Source organism: Symphalangus syndactylus, chromosome 16 (assembly GCF_028878055.3).
Source record: "Symphalangus syndactylus isolate Jambi chromosome 16, NHGRI_mSymSyn1-v2.1_pri, whole genome shotgun sequence".
In the NCBI taxonomy this organism is placed as follows: Eukaryota; Metazoa; Chordata; class Mammalia; order Primates; family Hylobatidae; genus Symphalangus; species Symphalangus syndactylus.
Window position 1 is genome coordinate 59,025,718 of NC_072438.2, and position 25,775 is coordinate 59,051,492.

Here is a 25,775-nt window from a genome sequence, read left to right on the forward strand (position 1 = left end):
GTGGCTTTCCAGATAGATAATCAGATTTGCCTGTGCACAAGACACAGAAAGACTGTGAGGTTGTCAATGAGGAACTTTTTTTTCACTGTTCCTTACCACTGCCTTCTTCAACAGATGTTCTTATTTTATTTCCTTACATGTGTAATATGTTTGTAACATATTACTCTGTCCTACTAAGAGGGCCAAAATGTCTTATTCCTTAAATCTTCAAGTTTCACTGAGATTTTCCAATAAACAGTCAAACTTCAAGTCACTGATCTATCTTTTTTGTTTCATTTCACGTGTGCTAGCATCTGCTGCATGGAGATTTTATTTTAGATTCCTATTAATCTTCTGCTGCTGCCTGCAATTTGATCTTAAGCAGAGTATTAAAGGAGACAGGGAACATTTCAGAAGATGCACAATTCTTGTATATATTGAACAGCACCCATTACAACTACTGATGAGCCATTCTCCTGAAATTAATTCATAATTGATATTCTCTAATGAGTCCTCAGAAATCAGATTCCTGTAAAATACTAGGCACTTTGACATCATGAACATCTAATGACACAGAGTCAACATGATGGTAGTCTTATTTCTAAGATGTCTTTGAAATAAACACTCGCATTTAGCTCACTAGATTTTAGCTTGAGACAGTTTATCAACAAACTGATACAAAGACAAGCTAAGAAGAGATTATTCGGAAGTTTCAAGATACTCTGTCTCTTCTTCTATCATTGATTCCATTCTTTTACTGCTTTCACTTTGTCTCAATCTTCTTGAGAGTTCATTCTTCCTCCAAAGAAAACTTAAATTTCATATTCTAAACAACTTTAAATCAACACTCTGAAAAGTAAAGAAACATGACTTTTTATATTGCTGAAAACTTTAAGTTAATGCGTTGATATACACATTCTCAAATTTTTAAGAAAATGTATTTTTTGAGATTTTGAATAAATAAAATATGGCCTAGAAGCTATACTTGGAACAACCAATGACTTGTGATCTTCTTAAGACATTTCTTAGTTCTATTTTGAGATCTTGTTTTTCAGTGATTCTGTCATATCAGTTTAGTACAAACCTTGAAACTCAGAAAAACTTTTACTAAAATAACTGCCTGGTCATGAGTAAGATTAAGTTGCAACAGAACAAACAGAGAGACTGGCTAAAAGAAAAGCAAAACTTACTTGAACTCAGCATAACATTTTAGATGGTATATTTTTACATTATTGTAAAATTTAAAATTTATGTTAAAATATACATTGTCACACTCATGACTGAAAATAGAGGGATTGAGGAAGCATGCAGAATGGGAGAAAAGTAGGGAAACATCTTTAGTCTAATAAAGAAAAGCTGCCTGAGTAATCGGGTCTTTCTTAGGCAGAACTGTGCTTTGGGCAATGTTTGTTTTTATCCATTCCCGTGGCTTCCTTCTGCCCTCAGCACCTGGTATCCTTATCTGACCTCTTGGCTTTCCAACGTAGAGAAAGGTCTCTATTTTGACAGATCAGAGCTTTATATTTTCATATTTTTCCTATCTCTTACCATTAAAATTTGGCCATCCATATTTATTCTTAGGGTTCTGGTATATGATTAGTTGAAAACAGATGGTGTCTGAGTCAGGACATAGCTCCGTGAAATAAGGAGATTTAGCACAGGCTATGGTTAAGGAGAATGGTAAGGAAATCTTACAGCATTGCAACAGAGTTAGGCCTAATAGCTCGTTTCTGCTTCCCTCTGCTCTTTTCTCTGTTCTCTACTTCCTTTCTCAGCCTTTGTTAACCCCTCAGGAAGGCATCCAATTGTCTTCCTTTGCCTTTATCCTTGCTCCCTTCATTGTTAATTGGCTTCATCACTGTTTAATTTTTCAGAAGAACACCTTGATTAGCCCCATCATTATTTTTTTTTCCTCATGATAGGTCACTAGTTGCCAGCCTGACATACATTCCCTCCTTGAGTGCCTGCTCCGTCTCCATAAAATGTGGCTACAGCTGACAGGAACCCAGGGGATCTGGGACTCTTGGCAGGGCAAGATTTCCTTTGAAGAGGCTGTGGGGCAGGGAGGCAATGCTTGTATCTGAAACAGATGTTTTGGGACATTCGGGAGTCTTGAAGCTCTTCAGATGCCGGGGCTGCCCTGCTGAGTGACTGGTGGGTTTGGCAGCACATTTTGCTTCCTTTAGCTAATCCAGTGGGTTTCAGAGACGCAGAGGGAATAAGAGGAAACGAATAATGCTTTCCTCAGCATCAGTACACTTGTAAGTTTCCCTTAAGAATGTTCCCCCCTTCTGAAATGGTAAGGACATTCTGACGAGAGATTCCAAGACGTCTTGACTTCCTAGCGTGGTGTCGGTAAACACTGACCTGCACACACATCCCTTAATGTGTTTCATTGATTACGTAACTTATCTAAAAAGATAGGTCAGCTCAGGCGAGGCCTCCCTCACACACTTTTCTTTCAATATTGGTGGCTGATAGATCTGCTTGCATGTGTATTGATACGAATGGCCTTGGAAAGAAAGAAATCCCGTCCCCTGTTTAAAAAACTCTGCAAGAATTAACAAGGATAAGTGTAAGGAGGTCAGTTGTCTGTCCCGAGGTGCAGAACCTTAATCTGAAAAGCCCCAAGCAGCTGGTTACCTAGGATTACACAGACCTGGTAGCTTTTGCCCTCTGCCTCTCTTTCTAGCACACACGTGCACGCACACACACAGGCACAGTTTCCCTGGTACTTTCGACATTTATTTTCCATTGTCAAACTTTACTTTCTTTTGGACATTTGGTTTTGCACGTGAATTGTTGGCATGCATAGTCAGCTCGTCCCCTTTTCTCCATTTGTAACATTATTCAAACAGGCGTTCAGACAATGTCTTCATGAGTTTAAGATGTTTGTTTCTTTTGGACCAACACACACTCGCTAGTTCAGGCTTCCTCTCTCTCCTCTCTCCCCGCTCTTTCATGCAAACATACACCGAGTCCTCCTCCACGTGTACCAATGAATGTCTCCTCCGAGGGCTCTTGAGTTCAATGTCACGCTGGGCAGAAGTGGAGCAAGAGTAACGAGCATGTGTGGAGCGCGGACCGGGAGAGACCCTTTCTGGCCAACAGAGGGCAGCCAAGGGGAGGCGCTGGGGCGCGAGGGCTGAGCCGAGCTGAGCCTCGCCTAGCTCCGGCAGCCTCAGCTTCAGCACCAGCCGCACCGGAACCCGGACCGCAGCCACTAAGGGCAGCGGCGGCGGCGGGAGCCAGGCGCGCAGCTAGCAGCTGCGCGGTCGGGAAGCAGCAGCCGCCGCCGCCGCCGCCGCCGCCGCGACGGGCAGCTGGGCTCGCGGGCAGCCGGCTCGGGCCCCCACGCTCTCGGCTACGTGTCCCCGGCGCCGGGCGGCCGGCGAGTCTGGAGCCCGCGCCGTCGCCGGCCGCGTCCTCCAGGCATGGAAGGAGGCGGCAAGCCCAACTCTTCGTCTAACAGCCGGGACGATGGCAACAGCGTCTTCCCTGCCAAGGCGTCCGCGACGGGCGCGGGGCCGGCCGCGGCCGAGAAGCGCCTGGGCACCCCGCCGGGGGGCGGCGGGGCCGGCGCGAAGGAGCACGGCAACTCCGTGTGCTTCAAGGTGGACGGCGGCGGCGGCGGCGAGGAGCCGGCGGGGGGCTTCGAAGACGCCGAGGGGCCCCGGAGGCAGTACGGCTTCATGCAGAGGCAGTTCACCTCCATGCTGCAGCCCGGGGTCAACAAATTCTCCCTCCGCATGTTTGGGAGCCAGAAGGCGGTGGAAAAGGAGCAGGAAAGGGTTAAAACTGCAGGCTTCTGGATTATCCACCCTTACAGCGATTTCAGGTGAGGGCTCCCGGTCGCCGCCCCACCCTCCCTTCAGGCGCGCCCTCAAACGCGCTTCCCCGCGCCTGGGAGGGGGGCGCCCCGGGGACTCGGAGGGCGGGCGGGGGGTGGCGCTGCCGGCGGCGTCGGCTCTGGCTGAGCAGGCTCCATTCGGCGCCTCCGGGTAGTTTCCACCCAGGAGGGGCTCGGAGGATGTGCTCCCGTTGCCCGGGAATCCCGGACGGGCTCTCCTCCTTGGCCTCCTGAACTTCGGGGACAGATCAGGGAAGGATGGAGGCCACGGTGACCCCCCTGGGAGGAGGCGAAGTTGTACCAGGGAAACTTTTACTTCAGAGACGAGAGTGTGAGGAAGCGGGCAGCCACTCTTCCTCGAGCGGCTCCCTCAGGTGGGGTCTCAACCAAGAGGGAAAAGGAGGCTTCTGGGGCTCAGGAGAAGACTGGGTAACCGGAGACAGCGATTCACAAGCCCGAGCAGTTCCTGCCGCGCTCGCCCCTGGGGAGTGTGTTTAGTCTGTTTTTCTTTATAGGCGCTGGGTATCCTCGTTGTGTTTACTCAGAAACAGCGGCAGGCAGGCAAGAGAAGGGCAATTCGCACTTGGATAGTCCCTGACGTGAGGTCTCACCAAAGCCAGGCGCTTCCAGGCAGGGCGGGAGCGTGGCAGGAAGCCTCTAGTTCCTGAAACAGAGAGAGGGGGCGTTGCCAGAGCCCCCTTCTGAAATAGAGCGGCACCCTTTCTTGCTTGACCTTGACTGCAAGTCTGTTTCAAAAATCTTTTTCACGTCCCCCAGCTCGGGAAGAAGGACAGGAAATCTGGCAGCAGGAAAACTCCGCTTTGGAGAGCTAAAATTAAGACGTTTTCTGATGTTATTTGTCGCCCAAGTATTCGTTCGGTGATAAGCAAGTTTACAGACTGTCAAATGAAGGTCGTGTAGTAGATCCTCTTATTAGCGTGCGCACGATTATCTTAGCTCCTGAATAAGGCTGGACTTTCCATTTTAAAATCCAGAACTAGCAACTCCTAATAACTCAGGGTGATATTTATTTATTTGGCCGAACTCGTTTGAAAAGAAAAAAAGAATCAACTAAAGGAGTATGTGCATATACTAAGCATTCTTTATAGGATAAATATAGCAATGTAAAGCAGCCCTGGAATTAGTTTAGAAACTAAGGGAAATTATCACCAACTGCATGCCTTAACGGGAGCTGTCCACAGTTCTGAATGACATTAGCTGTGAAAAACCCACAGTCCCGCCACACAAAGGCTCAGAGTGACAGTCTTTGCCTTCTTTGAGATATTTCTCGTCTCAGAAATCAGTAGCCTCCATGATCTATGCGTAGAGTGAATGGATTTTAGAAAGTGTATAATTTTTAGGTACTTATTTGTAAAAACACACAGCAAAGTCCAAAGGAGAACTTATAAAACCTAATGACGTTTATAGTTTAGAGATCATTGAGTTTGATTGAAAGAGTGTTCATTAAAAAAATTTAAAAAAAGAATGTTCATATTAAAAAGATGTAATAAATAATCAAACCTGAAAGTTTCCTCCAGTAGGAAGATAGGGAAGTAAACTTATAAATGACACTGTTCTAAGATGTGTAAGGTTGTCGTGTTCTTTAGAAATTTAAAGGTGGGAATCAAGTATAGAATACTATCTTTTCCTCAGTCCCCAATGGAAATATATTTCACCTCATTTTAAAATTTTTAAATGAAAATAATTTACATGAAAATAGTCTCCAGTCTTAATAGCAAAAATAAATGTGGTATTTCCAGAAATGTACGAGGTTCAATATTAACATGCAAAAATGCTGAACTTTTAACATTTAATTTCACTCAATAAAATGATTACATATGATGCTTTTATTTCTTCAGCAATGTGAAAAGGACTATCCCTTTTCAAAATGAATCATACATCAAGTAATTAAACTTTTTCCCACTTACTAAATAAAAACATAGGGCCACTTTTCAGGAATTAGAATAGCATGCGAAAATCTTTTGAATGAATGGAATTACAGGATTCTCCTTATTTTCCCAAGGAAATCTTCTGAGACAAAATATCTCTTTAATAAAAACATTGTTACTGAACAAAGGAACAAATTGAAATCAGGTGATGATTTAATTTTATTATTCATTTCAAAGAAATGGGAAATGATTAAAAAGTGAGCTAATACTCTAAACTCCAGTGTGGAGTAGTTTGGAATATTTGACTTTTCCCTTATATAAATGGGAAAAAGAAAATGGCAGGCACAAATTAAGCAATTATAATTATTTAAATCTTTTTAAACTGAAAGATATCTGAAAAATAGATTTTAAAACATAATTAGAATATACACTGGTGTTCTAAAACAAGCTGGAAAAATAATCATGTACTTGTTTACATTCAGAATATATTTACATCTTATTATTTCATTAATGTTTTTTGTATGATCTCAAAACCAATGTAAGATTTTCTAAAATCTATAACGTCAAGATAATGTAATGAAAAAACAAAAATAGGAAAGATGAAATTCTAGCAGTAGTTTTTTTCTACAGGGAAAGCAATGTGTGAGTAATTTTCAACAGATACTAGAAATTTTTGTGGTCATGATCTAGCCTTTACTTTAGGCCCTTTCCTGAAGGATTCTTTCAGGGAGGTGCTTTACTACAATTCCTAAAATACCAAACTTAAGGTCATTAATCATTTAACAACTGAGCGAGTGACACTAAAGAGTAATTTCTATGAAGAGTGGGGAGATATTGCAAATGAAGATATCCAGAGGATTCTTTTCCTTGACACTTTTAATAAGCCTTTGCATGGCCAGAGAAGTTTACTATGTTCTTACTCCAGGGCATGTCGTGACTTTAACACTGTTTCTAGTTTCCCTTCTCAGGATAATTTTTAAGACTGATAGCTTTCTACTTTACTTACCTCAAGGGACAAGGCTATGCTCCCACTGAGACTTTCAGAGAGCTAGCTAGTGCCTCTTTTACCCGCCAGAGCCCAAGAGTGCTATTGCTGTGTCTGGCAGGTAGTTTTCTCTACCCCTGGCGTAAGTAGGGCCGAGGTGCTGTATTTACCTTTTTCCTCAGGAGAGGGTGATGATAGAAACCTTCAGAGAGTAAAAAAGAGTCCAATAGTATAGATACTGTTTGAAATAACTGGGTGGAAGCTACAGAATTTAGTAAACACAACAAGCTCATGTTTTTGTTTATACTGTGGTATATAAGCACCCAAACTAGGGAAAACAGGGATAGTTACTTAAAAACAAATGTAGCTCGATTTTTCTGTAGTGAGAGCATGCTCTTAGTCTTATTGAATTTCATGTGAACAACACACAGACACATTTAATTTGGAGGTTAAATATGATTTTTAAAAATTCATGGTGATTTTATATTAATTAGCTAGAATTTTACTAAGGTTTAAAAGTGATGCTCGGCAAGCATTGTGCTTCCATAGCCAATTGATAGTTATGATATAATCATTTAAATAGATTGAAAGAATATTTAGAATACTTTTGTGGATGATTTTTATTATGCAAGCAATTTATCTTGGAAGAATTTATCACCAGACTATTTGCCATTTTAGGGATTCTGTCATTATTTTGTTCCATCATGCTTACACAAAGGGACTTTTAAAAAGAATGCTCCTTTCCATATATATTGCCAGCCAACATCTTGCTCCTCATAACGGAGGCAGTTTTGTATCTTGACTTCTTATTTTTTTCAATTTCTTTTCATCATTAGTACGAGTGTGTGAAAAGCTTATTGTGTTGTAAGTACTCAAGGACTCTAGAGATGGGAGTTACTTCCTGAAGATACCATCACTTCCGGTCTTCCATCTCTGCTTTGGATTGCAGCCACAACTGTACTGATATCAGAGATCACTGATGTGTTCATTAGGAAAGGGAGGCTTCACCCATATTATACAGTTCATAATAGAATATTTGCTTCCAGGAGCTTCTCACAAGAAAACAATTCAACCTTCTAGGGTTTAAAGACGAATTCGCCTACTATTATGTTATCTTTGTGCTGAACACACTCTGTATCTGCCAGCAATGCTTATTTTATTTGCTTTTCCTATCAACATAGCCAAAATTAACCATAAGAACTTATTTTTTTCTATGTTAGATGAACCTTTTTGTGCTTTAAGTTCAATTACATTTTTCTTAGTGACTCTAGCAACTGTTAGACACAACATGAAATTTCTTCAAAGATTTAAACGTGTGAATTTTAGTTACTTTTTCTTAGTATACATGTAAGTTATGCAACTTTAAATTTTAGCAAATGTTTCACTGTTGCATTTAGTAGATATTATGATTTATACTATTAAAATATTATAAGATACTTTTCATTTTTTTCTGAGCAACGTTCCATTTAAATCTACTTTTGGGGTATGATTATAAATTGAGCATCAGTGAAGAGGTACACTTTACTAATCATATTTAATTACGTGGACTTGGATTTATGAACATGCCTGTTGAATAATGAAAGAAATTTAAATGCATTGGAAAGATATATTACTTATTATTTGTATCATAGGTTCATTTAAGAAAATTGTATTTAGCTTTATCTGCTTGATCAAAAACCACAAACCAAAACAACACCACCACCAAAAAGCAAGATAAATAGTATTTGTAATTCTGCATTATTATACTCAATGCACCTACGTCCTATAGTGAGCAGGAAACCAGCAGAATGCATTTGGTATGATTTTCAGGTGATAATCTTATTCTGAATATAATTCTTGTGTTTAGCAGATAATTCACTTCATTATTTAGCAACAACAATTGGGCTCAGGAAAAGAACTTTCAAATAGAGTCTCTTGTAAGTACAGTGCAAATTATTGCAGATCATTAGCACTACATGAAGAGTACTGAGCATTTGCAGGGTCTGTGACCAATTTACATTTTATCATTTTGTGTAAAGGAGTAACAAACTATGAATTAGGCTGATACTATATATTTTAGTTGTAGAAATAGTGATAATAAAGAAAAAAGTCAGCCGGGCGCGGTGGCTCACGCTTGTAATCCCAGCACTTTGGGAGGCCAAGGCGGGCGGATCACGAGGTCAGGAGATCGAGACCATGGTGAAACCCCGTCTCTACTAAAAATACAAAAAAATTAGCCGGGCGTGGTGGCGGGCGCCTGTAGTCCCAGTTACTCGGAGAGGCTGAGGCAGGAGAATGGCGTGAACCCGGGAGGCGGAGCTTGCAGTGAGCCGAGATTGCGCCACTGCACTCCAGCCTGGGCGACAGAGCGAGACTCCGTCTCAAAAAAAAAAAAAAAAGAAAAAAGTCTGCATGCACTACGAAAATTATATTTTCTCTAAGTACTTTTCTTTCTTCTAAAAATAATTTTCTTTGTGAAGGCATCTGGATGTACAACTTACCATTAGTTTTACAGGAAAAAAAATCAGGATTCCTGTTGCATCCTGGAATTTTATGTTTTTGCAAAATAAACCTTCATGGCTCTGTTAATTCTATTTGTATATATGTGCTACAGAAACTATTCAAGGGACATCTATACATGTAGAAGAATATATATAGAAGTAAAGAATATATATAGAAGTTGATTATTTTTGAGTTGAGCATTTATCTGACACATTTCACCCAACTTTGATAAAATTGATTTCATGACTCTTTCAAGTTATGTTAGTTAATTTTCTCATAGTATTTTTCTGTTTTGTCTAATAGTTGACAACTCAGTTAAAGCAAAGAAGCAACATTCCTCATGCCTTAAATTTACAACTTATAATTTTATTTATGTAAACCTAATTTTATTTTCAGGTCACTATCTGTAACTCTAAAAATATAAGGCTAATTTTACATACATACAAAGTTAGTAAATATTTATAAATTTTAGACTATCAGCTTTGTTGTATACAGTTATTCAGTATTTAAAAAAAGTGCCACAACAAACATCTTTGCACCTTACTCTTCATTGTTTTGGCTAAAGTTCAGGGAATGGAATGACTGCCTGTGAACATTCTAGAGATTCTATACATATTGATTTGACCAATTAATACTGCCTCCAGTTTACAGATTTCTTAAAATGACAAGAATAATGTAGGTTCTCCAAGGTTGACATTCCTGTTATGGTATTTACAGGCTGTTTTAGGACAGAAAGTGTAACCTGTCCTCCATTTCATTCAACATAAAGTGACAAGAGTGATCTTTAAAAAGCAAATCTAATAATATTGTTATGCTCTTTAAAACCCTTTAGTAACTTCCCATTACTCTTAGACTACACTGAACCAACTTTCTATGAGCTTCAAGACCCTGCGTAATTTCAGCCGATATATGCAGCCTCATCATATGCCACTCATTCCAGCACTGTGTTCCAGCCACTTGGGTAAATTTTTAGCTCCTAGAACAACCTGAGTTCTCTCTTGCAACTAAGATTTTAATGTGATATTACCCCCAAGCTTGAAATACTCTTTTCACTTTTTATCACTCCACATAACTCGTTTCTACTCATCTTTTAGATTTCCATTTAATCGTTGTGCACACGCTTATTTTTCTGTCTAGGCTTTCTGTTCAGCAGAATTTATACTTATTTTTATATGTGTCCTTTCCCTGGAATTTAAGCCATGCTAACTTATGAATCTTACTCAGTTTTACATTCCCAATGTTGTTAAAATGCACATAATAGACTTTTCTTGCCAAACTTTCTTAGAGGCTTCATTTTTTTTTCTTCAACTTGTAAGTTCAGGGGTAAATGTGTGGGATGTGCAGGTTTGTTAAATAGGTAAACATGTGCCATGGTAGTTTGCTGCACTGATCACCCCATCACCTAAGTATTACATCCAGATATGGTTTATTTTTAACAGCTTTTTTGAGACAAAATTCATATGCCATACAATTCACCCATTTAAAGTAAGCAATTCAATATTTTCTAGTAAGTTCACAGTTATGCAGCCATCACCACAATCAATTTTAGAATATTTTATCATCCTAAGGAGAAACCCCATATGCATTAGCACTCACTTTCTCTCCTCTCCTGCCCTCCTGCTCAGCCTTAAGCAACCACTAATCCACTTTCTGTCTCTGTAGATTTTTGCTTATTCTGAATATTTTATATCAGTGAAGTCATGCAATATATAGTGTTTTTTTATTGGCTTCTTTCACTTAGCAGAATGTTTTTTCAAGGTTCATTCATGCTGTTACTGTGTCAGTACTTTATTCATTTCCTTGCTTAATAACATTCCATTTTATGGATATACTACCTTCATTTATTCATTTATCAGTTGATGGACATCTGAGTTGTTTCTGCTTTTTGGCTATTGTAGATACTGCTGATATGAATATTCTCGTACAAGTTTTTGTGCAGAGATGTTTTCATTTCTCTTTGGAGTGAAATTTCTGGGTCATCATAAATATTTATTGACTGAATGGACAAAGAATTATTCTCCAACCAGGTCATGAGCACATTTAATCTTAGAGTTAATAAATTCAGATGAAAGCAATGAAAGCTCTACTTTTTTCCTACAGTAATACCTGGCATCTCCTTCCCACTGGCACCTGCAAGTATGTGCCCCAACTATTACATTTCCCTGCCCAATACACAGATGAATAAATGAAACTGCAGAGAAGTTATGTAGCGTGAACATGGTGACATAGATAGATAGTAAGAACTGGGCCAGGAATTCAGTTCTTGTGAATATTAATTTTGTCACTTCAACTCTTTTACATAATAAGAAACAAGGCTGCCAGCATAAATAATTCTCCAAACCTCCTGGGAAACATGATGGATTGAACCTAATCATTTATACTTCCTCTCTCTTGAAGTCACTCCAAAATAATATGAAAAAGCACAGACACATTGGTAAGTAGAAGAAAGAGGAGACATCAGAGAATATAGATCTCAAGAACATTTGTAAAATAGGAAGTTAATGGAGAAATTATTCCACTTCCACAATCCTTCACCCATTGAAATCCAGAAGAGTTCAGGACTTGGAAATGCCAGTTATGAAATAGTTCCAGGAAAGCCAGACTGAAACCAGAATTAAATAAGGGTTTCCTTAGTGAATACAGAACTCCCTGTGCTAACATTCGGATGCTTGGAGCCAGGCCAATTTTTCTCAGTCAGGAAACTGGAGAAAATACCTCCAAAGGGAGACATTTCAAAGTCTTCAGATAAAAAATCATGTTTATTGCCTAATCACTCTGCAGAAATTCCCGCATGTGTACATTGAGGCTGTAATTATATTTTTGGTATGGCATTGGTTAATATGGAACTGAAAGCAAAAGATAACCAGACATTTGAGAAAAGTCTCATGAGGGAAGACTAAATCAAACAGAGAAAGACTAAATCAAACAGCCAAAGAAGGTCCAGAGGGATGACATAAGGAGAAATGATAGTATTATAAAAAATACTCCACAAATGATATCTTCATAAATATTTTATCTGCACAATAAGAACACATTGCTATGAAAAAAAATAGTAAGAAATTTAAAAAACAGCTCTTGGATGAAATGTGTTAGCAGTTAGAGTCTAGGAAGCCTGTCAGAATTAGAACAAAAAGACAAAAGGGAATAGGAAATATAAGAAAATATAGCAAAACCAATAACTAATTTATAAGGTCAAAATCTACCATAAAGTATTCTAGAATGATAAAAAAGAGTGAAAAGGAACATATGGAATTCATGGAGACATTTTTGATAAAATTTTCCAGATAGCAGCAACTGAAATGTCTGTTCTGAGGAACTTATGGAATACTTAGCATCATGAAAGAAAAAGACTGTCCAAGGATCATTACACAGAAGCTTTACAACACCATTGAATAAGCAACAAACAAACAAATGACTAAGACTTTTCAAAGAAAAAGTTACATATCAAGAAGTGGGAATAATACTTTAAGGTAGATGACAATGTAACAAAATCTGCAAAATTCTGAGAGAAAGTCATCTCCATAAGAAATCCATACCTTCCCATAATACAAAGTTTAAATAAAGATATTCAGAAATTAAGAACTCTAGTATTAACTACCCACGTACCCTTTCTTAGAAAGTTATTAGATGACATGTTCCTGCAACACAAGAAATTACACCAAACAACATGAAGACATGGAAGCTAGGAAATGGGCTCTAACACAGAGAAACCTGAAGTCCCAGGAGTACTCCAAAACAGCTAGCCTCGAAAGAAACCAGCCCAGACTGTGGCGGGAAAGCAAAGCGTTCTGGAGGAAGGCCTTCAGGGTAGGAAAAAGAAATAGATGAGTATCAGCATTTGATAAATAACGTTATTAGGTGTTCCAGAGATCATTTGGAATGATATATTGATGACTTTCATATAAATATTTGTAGGGTACATTGGATACAAGTAAATAAACAAGAGACTTTTATTAACTCCAGAATGATCTAAAGGTGTCTAAAAAAGGGAAAAGAATCACAGTTCCTTGCTTGGTTCAGCAGTGCCTACTGGTTATTTGGTCATAATAATGTAAACAAGTTGACTGTTTCAAATAAAGATTGTGGTGCAATTATTCCAGGTTAGTGGGAGGGCAGGAGAAACATAAATGTGGTTTGGGTGATGTCAGAAAGCTAAGTCCTTGTCTTCCACAGTTGGCAGCTAATGAATAGTATTTAAAATTGATAAATTAATTTCTCTTCGAAATATGAACTAAACACTAAAAGAAACAATTATGGTGGTTGAATTCGGAAAGTGATATGTAGGGGTAAAAGGAAAAGGGAGAGGCTTATATTTTCTCCTTATAATCCTTGATGCTATTTTGCTTAAAAAAAAAAAAAGACTGTGGGCGTATATTATTTTGAGGTAACAATGTTAGGAACTGTTTGGGTCAGAATCCAAGCTTCACCACCTTAGTTAATGGACCTTAATTTTCTCAATTATAATAAGAGAAAAATATATATATATATAAAATTCATGGGGTATATAGTATATATAGTGTGTATATATACTATATATGCTATATAAACATTTCTATATACGTAGTGCTTACAAGTTATGCTCTGCATTTAATGCTATTTAAGAGTTAGTTATTTTTATGCATGTAAAATTAAAACAGAATTGAGGCATGTTAGTTGTTTGAAAAATTAAATATTCTCTAATTACATACTCTAACCGTTTCCATAATTCTTGAAGAAAAAAAATATATGAAGGAACAGCCATGTAAATGGTGTGCTGCTATATCCTTTTTACCTTCATGCAAGCCCTGGCAGCAGAAGCCCTGATGTGCAATGCCATATTTTATGTATGCTGTGTGAAATTGGTCTAGTCATGAGGCAGTTAGCATTGGAAAATTTTTTTTTTTTTGAGATGGAGTTTCGTTTTTGTTGCCCAGGCTGGAGTGCAATGGCACGATCTTGGCTCACCGCAACCTTTGCCTCCTGTGTTCAAGTGATTCTCCTGCCTCAGCCTCCCAAGTAGCTGGGATTACAGGCATGTGCCACCATGCCCGGTTAATTTTGTATTTTTGTTAGAGACGGGTTTCTTCATGTTGATGAGGCTGATCTCAAACTCCTGACCTCAGGTGATCCGCCCACATTGGCCTCCTAAAGTGCTGACGTTAAGGCATGAGACACTGCGTCCGGCCGGAAAACTTTTAATATATCCTGTTTTTGCAAAATTTTCCAGTTTAATCTCTTTAGTTGGTATACAGTGCCACAGCATTGAACATTTGGAAATAGCTTTTAGGGAAAATTATAATGGCATTCATTGGGTTGCATGTGCTACTTTCTGTTCATCCTTATTTTCATCAGAAAATGGCATAGTTAAACCATATGGGATGTTATTTCAAATCAGTTAAGTATTATATATGAGGCAAATAAGATGAGTTATAACCTGATAAATCTTTCATTTTCTTTTTTATTGTCATGCTTAACAGTCTTTAAAAATTGTTATTTAGAAATATAATTATTTCTAGTTACAAACGTAAAAGAATTTGAGAAATACTGTAAATTTGACAGAATTTAAAAAAATCTTTGTGATATTTCTAGAGCAGTTGTCACTTATCACCCTTGCAGAATGTTTTAGCCTTATTTTATTAAAAAGACAATGCACCTTATTAAAATTTACACTACCTAGGTTGTTTGAGGAACATGAGCAGAGACTGAAAAAATGAATACAGAAAGTTATTTGATTAGTTTCTTGTTTGTTTGTTTTTTGAGACAGAGTCTTGCTTTGTTACCCAGGGTGGAGTGCAGTGGCATGATCTTGGCTCACTGCAACCTCTGCCTCCTGGGTTCAAGCAATTCTCTTTCCTCAGCCCCCCGAGTAACTGGAATTACAGGTGTGCACCACCACACCTAGCTAATTTTTGTATTTTTAGTAGAGATGGAGTTTTACCATGTCAGTCAGGCTGGTCTTGAACTCCTGACCTCAAGCAATCCACCCACCTGGGCCTACCAAAGTGCTGGGTTTACAGGCATGAGCCACCGTGCCTGGCCTGTTTGATTAGTTTTTAAAGGGAGAACTGTTCCTTATTTTTCCTATAGAAGAGTCATTCTTTGTTTAAATAGTATTTTTTAAAAGTTGTCTCTTTTTCTAAACAATAAATTTGATATTTACCCTGAATATCCATGTAAGTGAATTAGAATGAAAAGTTTGGACACCTGTATTTTCTGTGATCTGGATATATAATGTATAAAAAGCAGAAATACATGCTAGAAGCACCAAGTTATGGTTGAACAAGTATTGCACACTATAAATAATCCCATAATTCTATTGGCTATAATTACTGATTATACTAATCATTCATGATTAGCCATTTGTGTTAGTGATTCTAGGCTTGAAGACTCATATAATACTTCACAAATCACATTAAAGCTATTGACCCTCTGACCCGTGCATTTATTTACAATATTTTGCCTGTAATTTCAAAGATTTGTAGTTTCCTTGAAGCACATTTATTTTTGGAACCCAAGTTAAGACTTCCTGAACTATCTAATATTGTCATGAAGAAATAGAGACACTAAAAACAGTGTATGGAAGATTCAAAGATACAGTTTTGCTTGGGCAAGCTACTTAAGAATTATAGCTGAAGCGGGGCCAGGCACGGTGGCTCATGCCTGTAATCCTAGCACTTTGGGAGGCTGAGCCGGGCGCTGAGACCCCATCTCTACAAAATATACAAAAATTAGGCAGGCATGGAGATGCATGCCTGTAGTCCCAGCAACTTGGGAGGCTGGGATGCGAGGATCGCTTGATCCCAGCAGGTTGAGGCTTCAGTGAGCCAAGATGACACCACTGCACTCCGTCCAGGCTAAATGACAAAGTGAAACCCTGTGTCAGAAAAAAAACATATATATATATGTATGTATGTATGTATGTATGTATATTTAACTGGCTAGAAAGAGTTTCCTTGAGAGGGAGAGAATTCTCTATAAACAACTGGTTTAGTTTTGAGGCTAGCTTCCTGGCAAGCAGGAATTGAAGGGAGACTTGTTCTGGATAGGTCAGGCAATACAATAAGGCACACAATTCTAACTAGAAATATACTTGGGGTGAAAGGAACCTAAATTATTTTTTGCAAACATTAAAGAGTTGATTGAACCAACAGATAAATTATGGAGTTAACTGCTAAGTTCAGTAAGATGGCTGCTTCTAAGATAAATATATTAAGATATATCAGTAACTTTCCTACATATCAACAATGATTGGAATCTATAAAAGAAAAAAAATCACTGACTAAAAAAACTAAAATCATAAGCTATATACCCTAATTTAGAATTAGAAAAATGATGTTACTGAAATAATTGAGTAAAATCCATTTTTATTATTTTTCAGCAAAGTTAAATCCAAAGTTAGGTTTAAATTTACAAACGGTAAAAAAAATTAAAAAATTAATTTATAAATGGTAAAAATAACTGAAATCAGAAATCCTAGAAAAATATTAGTGAATTATTTAATAATAAAGCTATGGAGGGGGAGCTTGCCACCATATGACACTAAAGACTGTGAGTTATTCTAACCTTTCTAAAGGTCAGCTTGATACTTTATATTTTACAAATACTGAAAATGTATAGGGTAGTAAGTTATTGTAAAGAAAAAATATGACAAGATTGCAAAGACATGAGAACAAAGATTCCTATGGTATTTTTCATAATAGCACAAAATTATAAACATATAACCTCATTAAAATTTCAACATATTTTAAACTTCAGGTTATCTATTTCTCTCATATCTCTGCCTTTTTTTCATAGAACATGTCACAATTTACACAATTTATCATACTTAATGTTTCATTTCTTTACTTCGAGGATTGTTTATCACCCCCTCATCTGGAAATTTAAGGCCCACTAAGATGAGGTGCTTTTGTTTGTTTGTTTTTTTACTGTTTGAATTACTGCACTCCCAAGCTCCCAAAGCTAGAAGTAAGCAGGGTATAAAGTAGGCACTTAATAAATTTGAATAAATAAAGAGACTTTTAGCAATATTATGCTTAACTTTGGTTTTTATATATAATTACCAACAACCTTTTTCCCTATGTGCCCTATAAAAAACAATAATTTAGTGTGGACATTTAATCTGCATTTTATTCCTTCACAGAAACATGCATTTGGAAATAAGATTTGAAGCCATTACAATTAAATAAATGCATATTTCTATGAGCTCTATTTACTATAATGCTCGGTTTTATGTAGTTTTTAAAATTGGGATATATATGTATGTGTATATATATATATATATGTGATATCTTGTTGTCTTAGTTCTTTTGAGCTGCTATAAGAAAATACCATAGACTGCGTGGATTATAAACAACAGAAATTTATTTCTGATAGTTCTGGAGGCTGGAAAGTGCAATATCAAGGTGCTGGTTGATTTGCTGTCTGGTGAGAGTCTGCTTGTCACAAATGGCTGTCTTTTCACTCTAACCTAGCAAGGTAGAAGGGGTGAGGGATCTCTTTTAGGAGGGCACCGAACGCATTCATGAGGGCTCTATCCTCATGACCTAATCACCTCCCAAAGGCCCCTCCTCCCAACACCACTATCATGTGGGTTAGGATTTCAACACATGAATTTTAGGGAGACATAAACATTCAATCTATTGTATTTGGCATGGCTCTTCTTTCACAGCCCTATAAAAACTATTTAAATGTCATTGCCTTTAGAATCAGTGCTGTCTTAATCAAAATAAAGTTGAGAATGTATCCCTTTGGGCAATGACATTTAGAAAGAATTACATTACTTTTAGGTATGTATCATTTATTTCCTGTTCCACTTTGCCAAATTGTGCTATTTGATTTAACAGTGCACCTTTAAAACCTTATTGTACAGGGATGGAAAGGTAACATTATGTCCCTCTAGGTTTAATTAATAAAATATTGAGTCAGTATTTTGAAAAAGGATTTTTTTTAATTTTAACTTTTTGTTGACCAGGATTTTTTTTATCGTGTTTACCAAATTTACAGTGAAGAAATAATATTCCAGTGAAAAACGTCCTGAGTGAGCAGTGTTAAATTAGCCCTTGTGTAAATAGAAAATGTATCATAGATCTTAATAAAGGAAAATTGAAGTTGACATGATTTTCAAAAGCAAAAAGAACTTGAGTCTGAAAAGATGCAAAACTAAGATGTCAGCTTAGTTTTTGCATATAAAAGACAGAGCAAGACCAAAATCCAAACAAACAAAAAATCATGGGCAACTTTACAGGAAAACTATCCCCAGCAACCTGAAAGATAAGTGACACAAACCTTCAACAACTGCAAGACCTGTTTTTGCACTATGTGTTGGAGGAAGGAAGCAGTGGTAAGCAAGGGTGTCTGACAGAGCTGAGAATATGGGAGACTCCCACGCAGCCAACAGGAATGGGATGGAACAGCAGCTGAAACTGGGATGGAATTTGCACAATTGGTCTGCCTTAATTTGAAGAGGAGAAATGTGTCATCCCGGTTCTTGGGCAGGCAATGTATCAGAAGAGCCTGGAACAACTTGACATACCAGATATTAAGGAGGTTATGAAAGACTACCAGGATAATAGCAAAAAGAATCGGGATCCCACTTGAAGAAGCCAAAGATGAGCTTCAAAAAGGATAAGAATTTCTATGATTTCAAACCCATCAGATGTTTAAATTTGAGTTTATAATGATGTAAAAAATGATTACCTACCTTCACCTAATACATGAAGAGATAATATAATTAGAAAAGCATGATTTTACCAACCCTATTTAATTAATGAGCCTCACAATAAAAAGGAAGGGGAAAAAAGAAGAGGTCTTAATTTTGAAAAGGAAAGATCAAGACTATAATTAAAGGACAGTACAATATTATTTTTTTTTTTTTTTTTTTTTTTTTTTTTGAGACGGAGTCTTGCTCTGTCGCCCAGGCTGGAGTGCAGTGGCGCGATCTCGGCTCACTGCAAGCTCTGCCTCCCGGGTTCACGCCATTCTCCTGCCTCAGCCTCTCCGAGTAGCTGGGACTACAGGCGCCCGCCACCACGCCCGGCTAATTTTTTTGCGTTTTTAGTAGAGGCGGGGTTTCACCGTGGTCTCGATCTCCTGACCTCGTGATCCGCCCGCCTCGGCCTCCCAAAGTGCTGGGATTACAAGCGTGAGCCACCGCGCCCGGCCTAAGGACAGTACAATATTATTATTTATCTTTCTGTTTTACTCACAGATCTTATTTGTATTTTCAACAAAACTCTAATAATACTGAGGCAAAAAAACTCAATGCAACTTTATGCAGGGAAAATGTCCCAGACATAGTCTCAGAACGATCAGAATCTTAACTCTTTTAATTGGATTTGAATGGATTTTCCCTCTTCTGAAGAGTGAAAACTTTCATGGCTACCAGCATTTTGGGATGCAAATCTTTTTATTATTTGGTTCATGTAGTTCAAATAGAAAGGAGGTATTATGTAATGGAATAGAGGAAGCCTAATAAATTCAAATCATAAATAATCAATATTTTTTAGTATAATTTTTATAAAACAGCAATTCTTTATTTGTTCATTGTTACACTGTTGTGATTCCAGAAAGCGTAAAGTGTTTTCAGGCTTGTTTTGAAAGTCAGTCAAATGTAGAATTATTTTAGAATTGCACACCTTCTGAGTGTACAAAGGGAAAAATCCACTGGAAAACAGCAAAATGATTTAGTTGACTGCAATGTGGCACTGCTTTTACATTTCTTTCCTATGTAAAATAAAACTGATATCTATTCCTTCTGTATCAACAAATCATGTTGGAAAGAGAGAGAAAAGCTCTTAACCTACTTTCCTGTTTTCAATTTTTAACTTTATCATGCTTGTTAATTGCCTGGGTGTCCTTTAACCATCTAGTTCCATGATCCTTTCCCAGAGGCTTGGTTTAATTTTAATAGTGCAGTGTATTCAGCCCTAATTATGAGAGCTCACTGCAGGCAAACAGCAAGAGATAGTAATGACCAAAACGTGTTCTTAAATCAGCGTCACAGCTACAACAGGCACATTGCTATAGACATTGACGAAATACAGCCATGTAAGGCAATATTTAGAAGCTAGTGACATTTGAAAATAGCATTTCTCCCAAGAAACAAATTTTATTACATGTGATTTTTTAAATACCTACTTTTTGTACTGAAAGTACAATTTTTTATCAATTATTTAAGCCAGTCCAACACTCACATATTTAAATTCTTTCATGATCAATAACTAGGCATGAGATGGTTCCATGACTTCACCCGAGTTAGAATGTTCACAAAATATGCTGTGTGACTAGAAATACTGTCTATCATTTTTATTGAAATGCATGCTTCTATGTTGTCTTAAATGTCCGAAATAAGTAGAGATTTTAAGCATTCTCCATCATAGTTATTTTTACATTTATTTAGCTGGGGAAGATTTCCTGCTGAAATGTTGTTTTAACTGGTCACACAGGGGAAAGGCAACACAGTCAGTAAGCTATTCTACAAAAAGTGTTCCAAATGCAGTATTACCTGCTAAGTTCTAACTAGGTGCCAGGTGCTAGTCCAGGTGTCTTTATTTCTGTTACCTCACTGAGTCCTTAGAGCAACCCTATGACAGGTACTGTTTGTTTCCTATTTCAGCTTAGAAAACTGAACTATGGAAAAGTTAGGCAATTATAATGATAGCTTATAAATGGAGAAACTAAGATTTGAACACAGAGACCTGGCTCAGAGCCCAATATCTTAACCACTGTGCTTTGTCCCAGAGGTATTCAGTCATATGCTGATCCAATGACTTAGTCATTTTCTCAGACTTTTAAATTTATACACTTTTAGGAATTATACGTGTTTTTTGTTCTGGGTATATGAATTCTAGTTATTTAGGTGTTATTCTCCAGTGGGAAATGGTGCCTTTTTAGTCAAAGATTGGCTACAATTTTCTGGGAGCTTCATTTCTAGTTCATCATGTTGGATTAGATCCTCTGTGTTAAAACCTAACTATTTCAGATGCTCATTTGTTTTTGCAAAATGTTAAATATTTGACAGTAAAGAGTTAAGGGCAAATCTTGAAAATAGAAATGTTCTTATTCAGGAAGACATGTAAAAAAGAAACAAAACTTCTTTAGACTGTACTTAAGTTTAACACTCCAGAAAACTACAAGAACCAATGAAAACATTCTTCCTAAAAATACTTTTAATTTCCTTTCATTATGTGTTTCTGTATCCTTTTGAATGGTAGTGCTTAAGTACCAAAATGAACAGACTATTTAAATGAAAATAGCAGAGAAGAGCTGTACTCATGATGAAGTCATTGGGAGGCACATGAAAATAGAAGGAGGCTCTAAAACTTTAGCCACAAATATTGAGGAGAGACACAGTTATTACACAAAAAGGTCGGTGTTTGTCATTAGGTTACAATCTAACACTATATAAATGTTATGTATTAGTTTATAAATTAGAGTTTATTATAATAATAATGGATTCCAATTGCTTGGTAAAATTTAGGAGAGTTATTATTAGACTTTGAGTCCACTAAAGGAAAGGCAACTGAGAAAGGCAAGAAACAATGCATACGGTTTCAGATGGCAGATGCTCAAGAAGTTTTTCCATTAACTGTGGTACTGTTGTACCTCTGAGACTGTTCCTTCTGGTTTCTTGTGGTCTGATAGCAGGATATTTCACCTAAGGGAATCACTGCATCCAAAGCAATTATATCATAAGTAGCCATCACTTATCTGGACTGTAGAGCTATATAAATAACCCGAGGAAGCCGAACCCCAAACAGAATTAGAAAGAAACAGATGTACTGGAGAATTTGGGAAAATGCTACTAAAACTTCTCTGTTTAACATTATAGTGTGTGTGTGTGTGTGTGTGTGTGTGTGTGTGTGTGTGTATGTGTTTAATCTTTGGAAAGGTGAGGTAGGTATCACCAGTCTTCAAGATCAGACTATGCTGTAATAATGGATAATTTAAAAATACATTTCATTTATCCTCCTAACTTGAGTAAATTTAAATTTAAATTATTTCTCTATAAGAAACATGCTCAAAACATTTTAATATAAGTTAAAACAAACCCTTGGCTGTCAGTTATGTTTGCTACTTCCATGGTTTACATTTGACCTTCCCAGACTTTAAGAAAGGGGAACTTAGATTTACTCTCTCTCTGTCTCTCTCTTGCTTGTCATTACTCTTTAATCCTGTATTACCATTTCTGTAACCCTTTCATTCAAGTCCTACCTTGAAGAAATAAACAAAATAGAACAATAAAATGAAATTAAACAAGCCAAATAAGTAAACAGTAAATGTCATTTAACCTCCTTCTTTTTAAATATAACACACACTTCCCAGAATTTATTTAATTTAACTCCTTAGTGGCACTTAATACCCCTTTTGGAGGTCTCTGTTTCTTTTCTCTTTGGATTATTTTCCTACATGTCTGCACACTGCTTCTCAAATTTCCCCCAAGGCTCCAGCCCTTTTGCGTTTAGTTTTCGCCTTTAGACAAGGCTCTACAGATAGGCAATTGCTTCAATACAGGTTCTTGATCACCTAGTATGTGCCAGCCACTGCTCAACCAGAGTAGAGCAGTGAAGAAGTCAGATATCACTCTATTTTTTGTGAGCTTCCAATCTTGTGAGGAAGACATGCAGAAAACAAGTAATGAGAGGTTATCACTGATAACAAAGGAAGACTACTGGGTAATATGTGGCAGGGTAGAGCTAGGGGTTTAATCTAATCCAAGGGGTTTGGAAAGCCTCCATGAAGATGTGGGAGTTGAACTTAGAATTCAAAGACAAATAGGAATTAGCCACATGTTTCAGGCATCTGTGAAGACAGAACTGAATACTTGGCAAGTTAAAGTTATAATGAAGCAACTGCTGAAAAAAATTTTGAATCGTTTCCCACCAGTATTAGTTGGATTATATGATATATGGATTGCTAGTAGATATATAGATTGATGGCTAGATAGATAGCTGATCGACAGATGGTAGGTAATAATTAACTACCTCTCAAGGATCATACTGCATGTCCATTTCTTCTAGAATGTATCATCACAACCTTTGCCCATTTTTCCTCTGTTATGATTGTATTTGAATATATTTCCATTCAAGGTTAAGATTTCCCACAAATCTTTCAACATGTAAATGACCATTCCTTTACTTTGCATTCTCTTAGAACTTATTTATAATTCATATCTCATTATCTTGAGACTGCAAATATTCTCTGGTTATTTTAGACCTTCTATTCTTTCCTCTGTTTTATTTCAAATTCCTTCCAGAGCAATTTATGTCTTCTACCTCCTTTTGATTTAGTTTCCTTCCATTATCATTTATCTGAGTGGCCTAAGTGTCTTGTTCCAAGACATGTTCCAAACATATCTTGCTCTGAACATGTTAAAATTTTTCTCCTGATTTTCTTGTACAGAAATACAAATAAAAAATATTTTAATAGTATAATTATGGATATACTTTACTTAATATGATCTCTAACGTATCTGATTGACCAACAAAAATATAAGGTGTATATAGATTTGCTTATGCATATGTGTGTGTATTTGTCTAGTGCAAGTTATGTCTATATTCTTTTTTTTATTTTTTATTTTTATTATTATACTTTAGGTTTTAGGGTACATGTGCACAATGTGCAGGTTTGTTACATATGTATCCATGTGCCATGTTGATTTCCTGCACCCATTAACTCGTCATTTATGTCTATATTCTTTATGTACTTATAAGACACATATTACAATATGGTTGATTTCCTGAAGATTTCATAGGCAATATTCATGATGAAAAAGCAGGTCATACTGGAAAAGCTAAGTGACAAAGTATATGTGAAAATTTGAAGTAAAGTGATATCTCAAAAATAAATATGAGAATAAAGCTTGTTTATATGAAATTCAACCATATAAAAATATACATACACATACATGCACTCACGTCGTTTATAAATTATGTGAAGCAGGGATGCATGCACACAACTGCAGTGGACAGTTCCATGTTTGTCTTGATCTAATCAATGACCAACAGGACGGAGTCTTGGAAAAGTTGTGAAGTGTGATAATCCTTGGTTTGCTCACCAACCTTTTCTTACAGCATTTCTCTTTTCACTCTTGAGCTTATCTTCTATTAAAACAGAAAAGGACCTGACATCAACCATTTATTCATGGTATTTAGATTGAAGTATATTCACACTGAAATGACTTTATTGAATTTTTATACTCTAAGTTTTTATGTCTAATGGTATAACATAATTGTTCACAATAGAAGGAAATGAACAAACTGCTTGGATGCAGGTGGGTGATGGGAACTATTGAGATGGCCTTGAAGTTATATTAGCTTTATTTGGCTCTTTGTGAAGCTAAAGGTGATTTAATACTTTGGAATGGTCCAGGGAAGGGTCAAAAGGTACAGTCCAGTTTGAAAACATGGGGCAGATGTTGAAGAACATAAATTTGTCTTGCTATTTTTGGCATAATTGTGTAATTTTTTTCTCTACTAGTTCATCATGCCTGTGTGTATAGAGAGAATTTAGATGATAGGCTCAAACCACATTTGGGTTTTGGCTTTTGGATGTGTTTGAATCAAGGATCACTAGTGACTCAGTGGGGCTAGAGAATGAGTGTTCTGGATAATTCCCATTATGAGATCTAGTGTGTTCAGGGAAGGAACAGCCAACAAAGGTTTGTATGGGTAATAGATATTATGTGACTAGCAGACAGAATGAGAGAAAGGACTTGGCTGGCCTAGGATATCTTAAGGGACAAAAGTTGATCTCATGCCACATCTGAATTGGGGGCCAAGCTACTATCAGACTTGATATAAGATGAGTTCTACACATTATCTGTAAGTATGTGGCAGTATGCTTCTTGCAAGATATATGTGATAAAATTCAGAGTAGTAGTGAGAATACCGGTTCCAGCAGGGTCATCAAGTCATATTTTCTGGGAAACCATATTGCCATTTATATATATTTTCTAAGTAGCAATAGTTAGGAATCCTGAAGTTATGTGCCACCTACATACAACATACAGTAAGTCCTTATATATGCATGCATATCTTATTATTTTTATTTTAAATATTTAAAAATTTTTATAGAGACATGGTCTTGTTATGTTGGCCAGGCTGGCCTAGAACCCCTGGTCCTTCCAGCAATCCTCCTACCTCAGCCTTCCAAAGTGTTAGGATTACGCGAGTGAGCCACTACACCCAGCCCATGCATATCTTATTGAAAATGCCAAGTATCATTTATTGTACTCTAAAATATATTAATAAAACATTCAGCATTTGTGACATTGAAAAATCTTGTCAATTGATAAAATTGGCTTTTGATTTATCTATAATGACTTAAAATACAGTTAATATTAAATTAACTCTAAGTTGTAGAAGAGGACACAAATTTTCTTAAGTTGTATCTAATAAATGGCATTATATTAATATTTGTGTAATTAACAAAATAAATATTCTCTTTCATTCTTGTGAAACTTTGTTAGAGTTCATAACATAAGCTTAACATAAAATTATAAACAAATACTGTGTATATGTAGATAGAAGATCTGTATAAGATCAATCACAGAAGATTCCTAGAATGAATGTTTTCCTCTTTTTATTCATTATCCTTTTATTTAGCGATTTTG

At 36.9% G+C, this 25,775-nt stretch overlaps 1 protein-coding gene across 2 annotated transcripts in view; it reads left to right on the plus strand.

The window, feature by feature from the left end:
- The first annotated feature begins 3,125 nt into the window (after positions 1-3,125).
- HCN1 (hyperpolarization activated cyclic nucleotide gated potassium channel 1) overlaps positions 3,126-25,775 on the plus strand; it is a 402,880-nt gene continuing 380,230 nt past the window's right edge. The window contains exon 1 of one of the 2 annotated variants that reach the window (XM_055245493.1): positions 3,126-3,817. In XM_055245493.1, coding sequence (XP_055101468.1) covers positions 3,414-3,817 — 404 coding nt within the window. In that variant the 5' untranslated portion in view covers positions 3,126-3,413. The remainder of the gene's footprint in view (positions 3,818-25,775) is intronic. The other variant, XM_063619515.1, reaches the window with a different exon arrangement.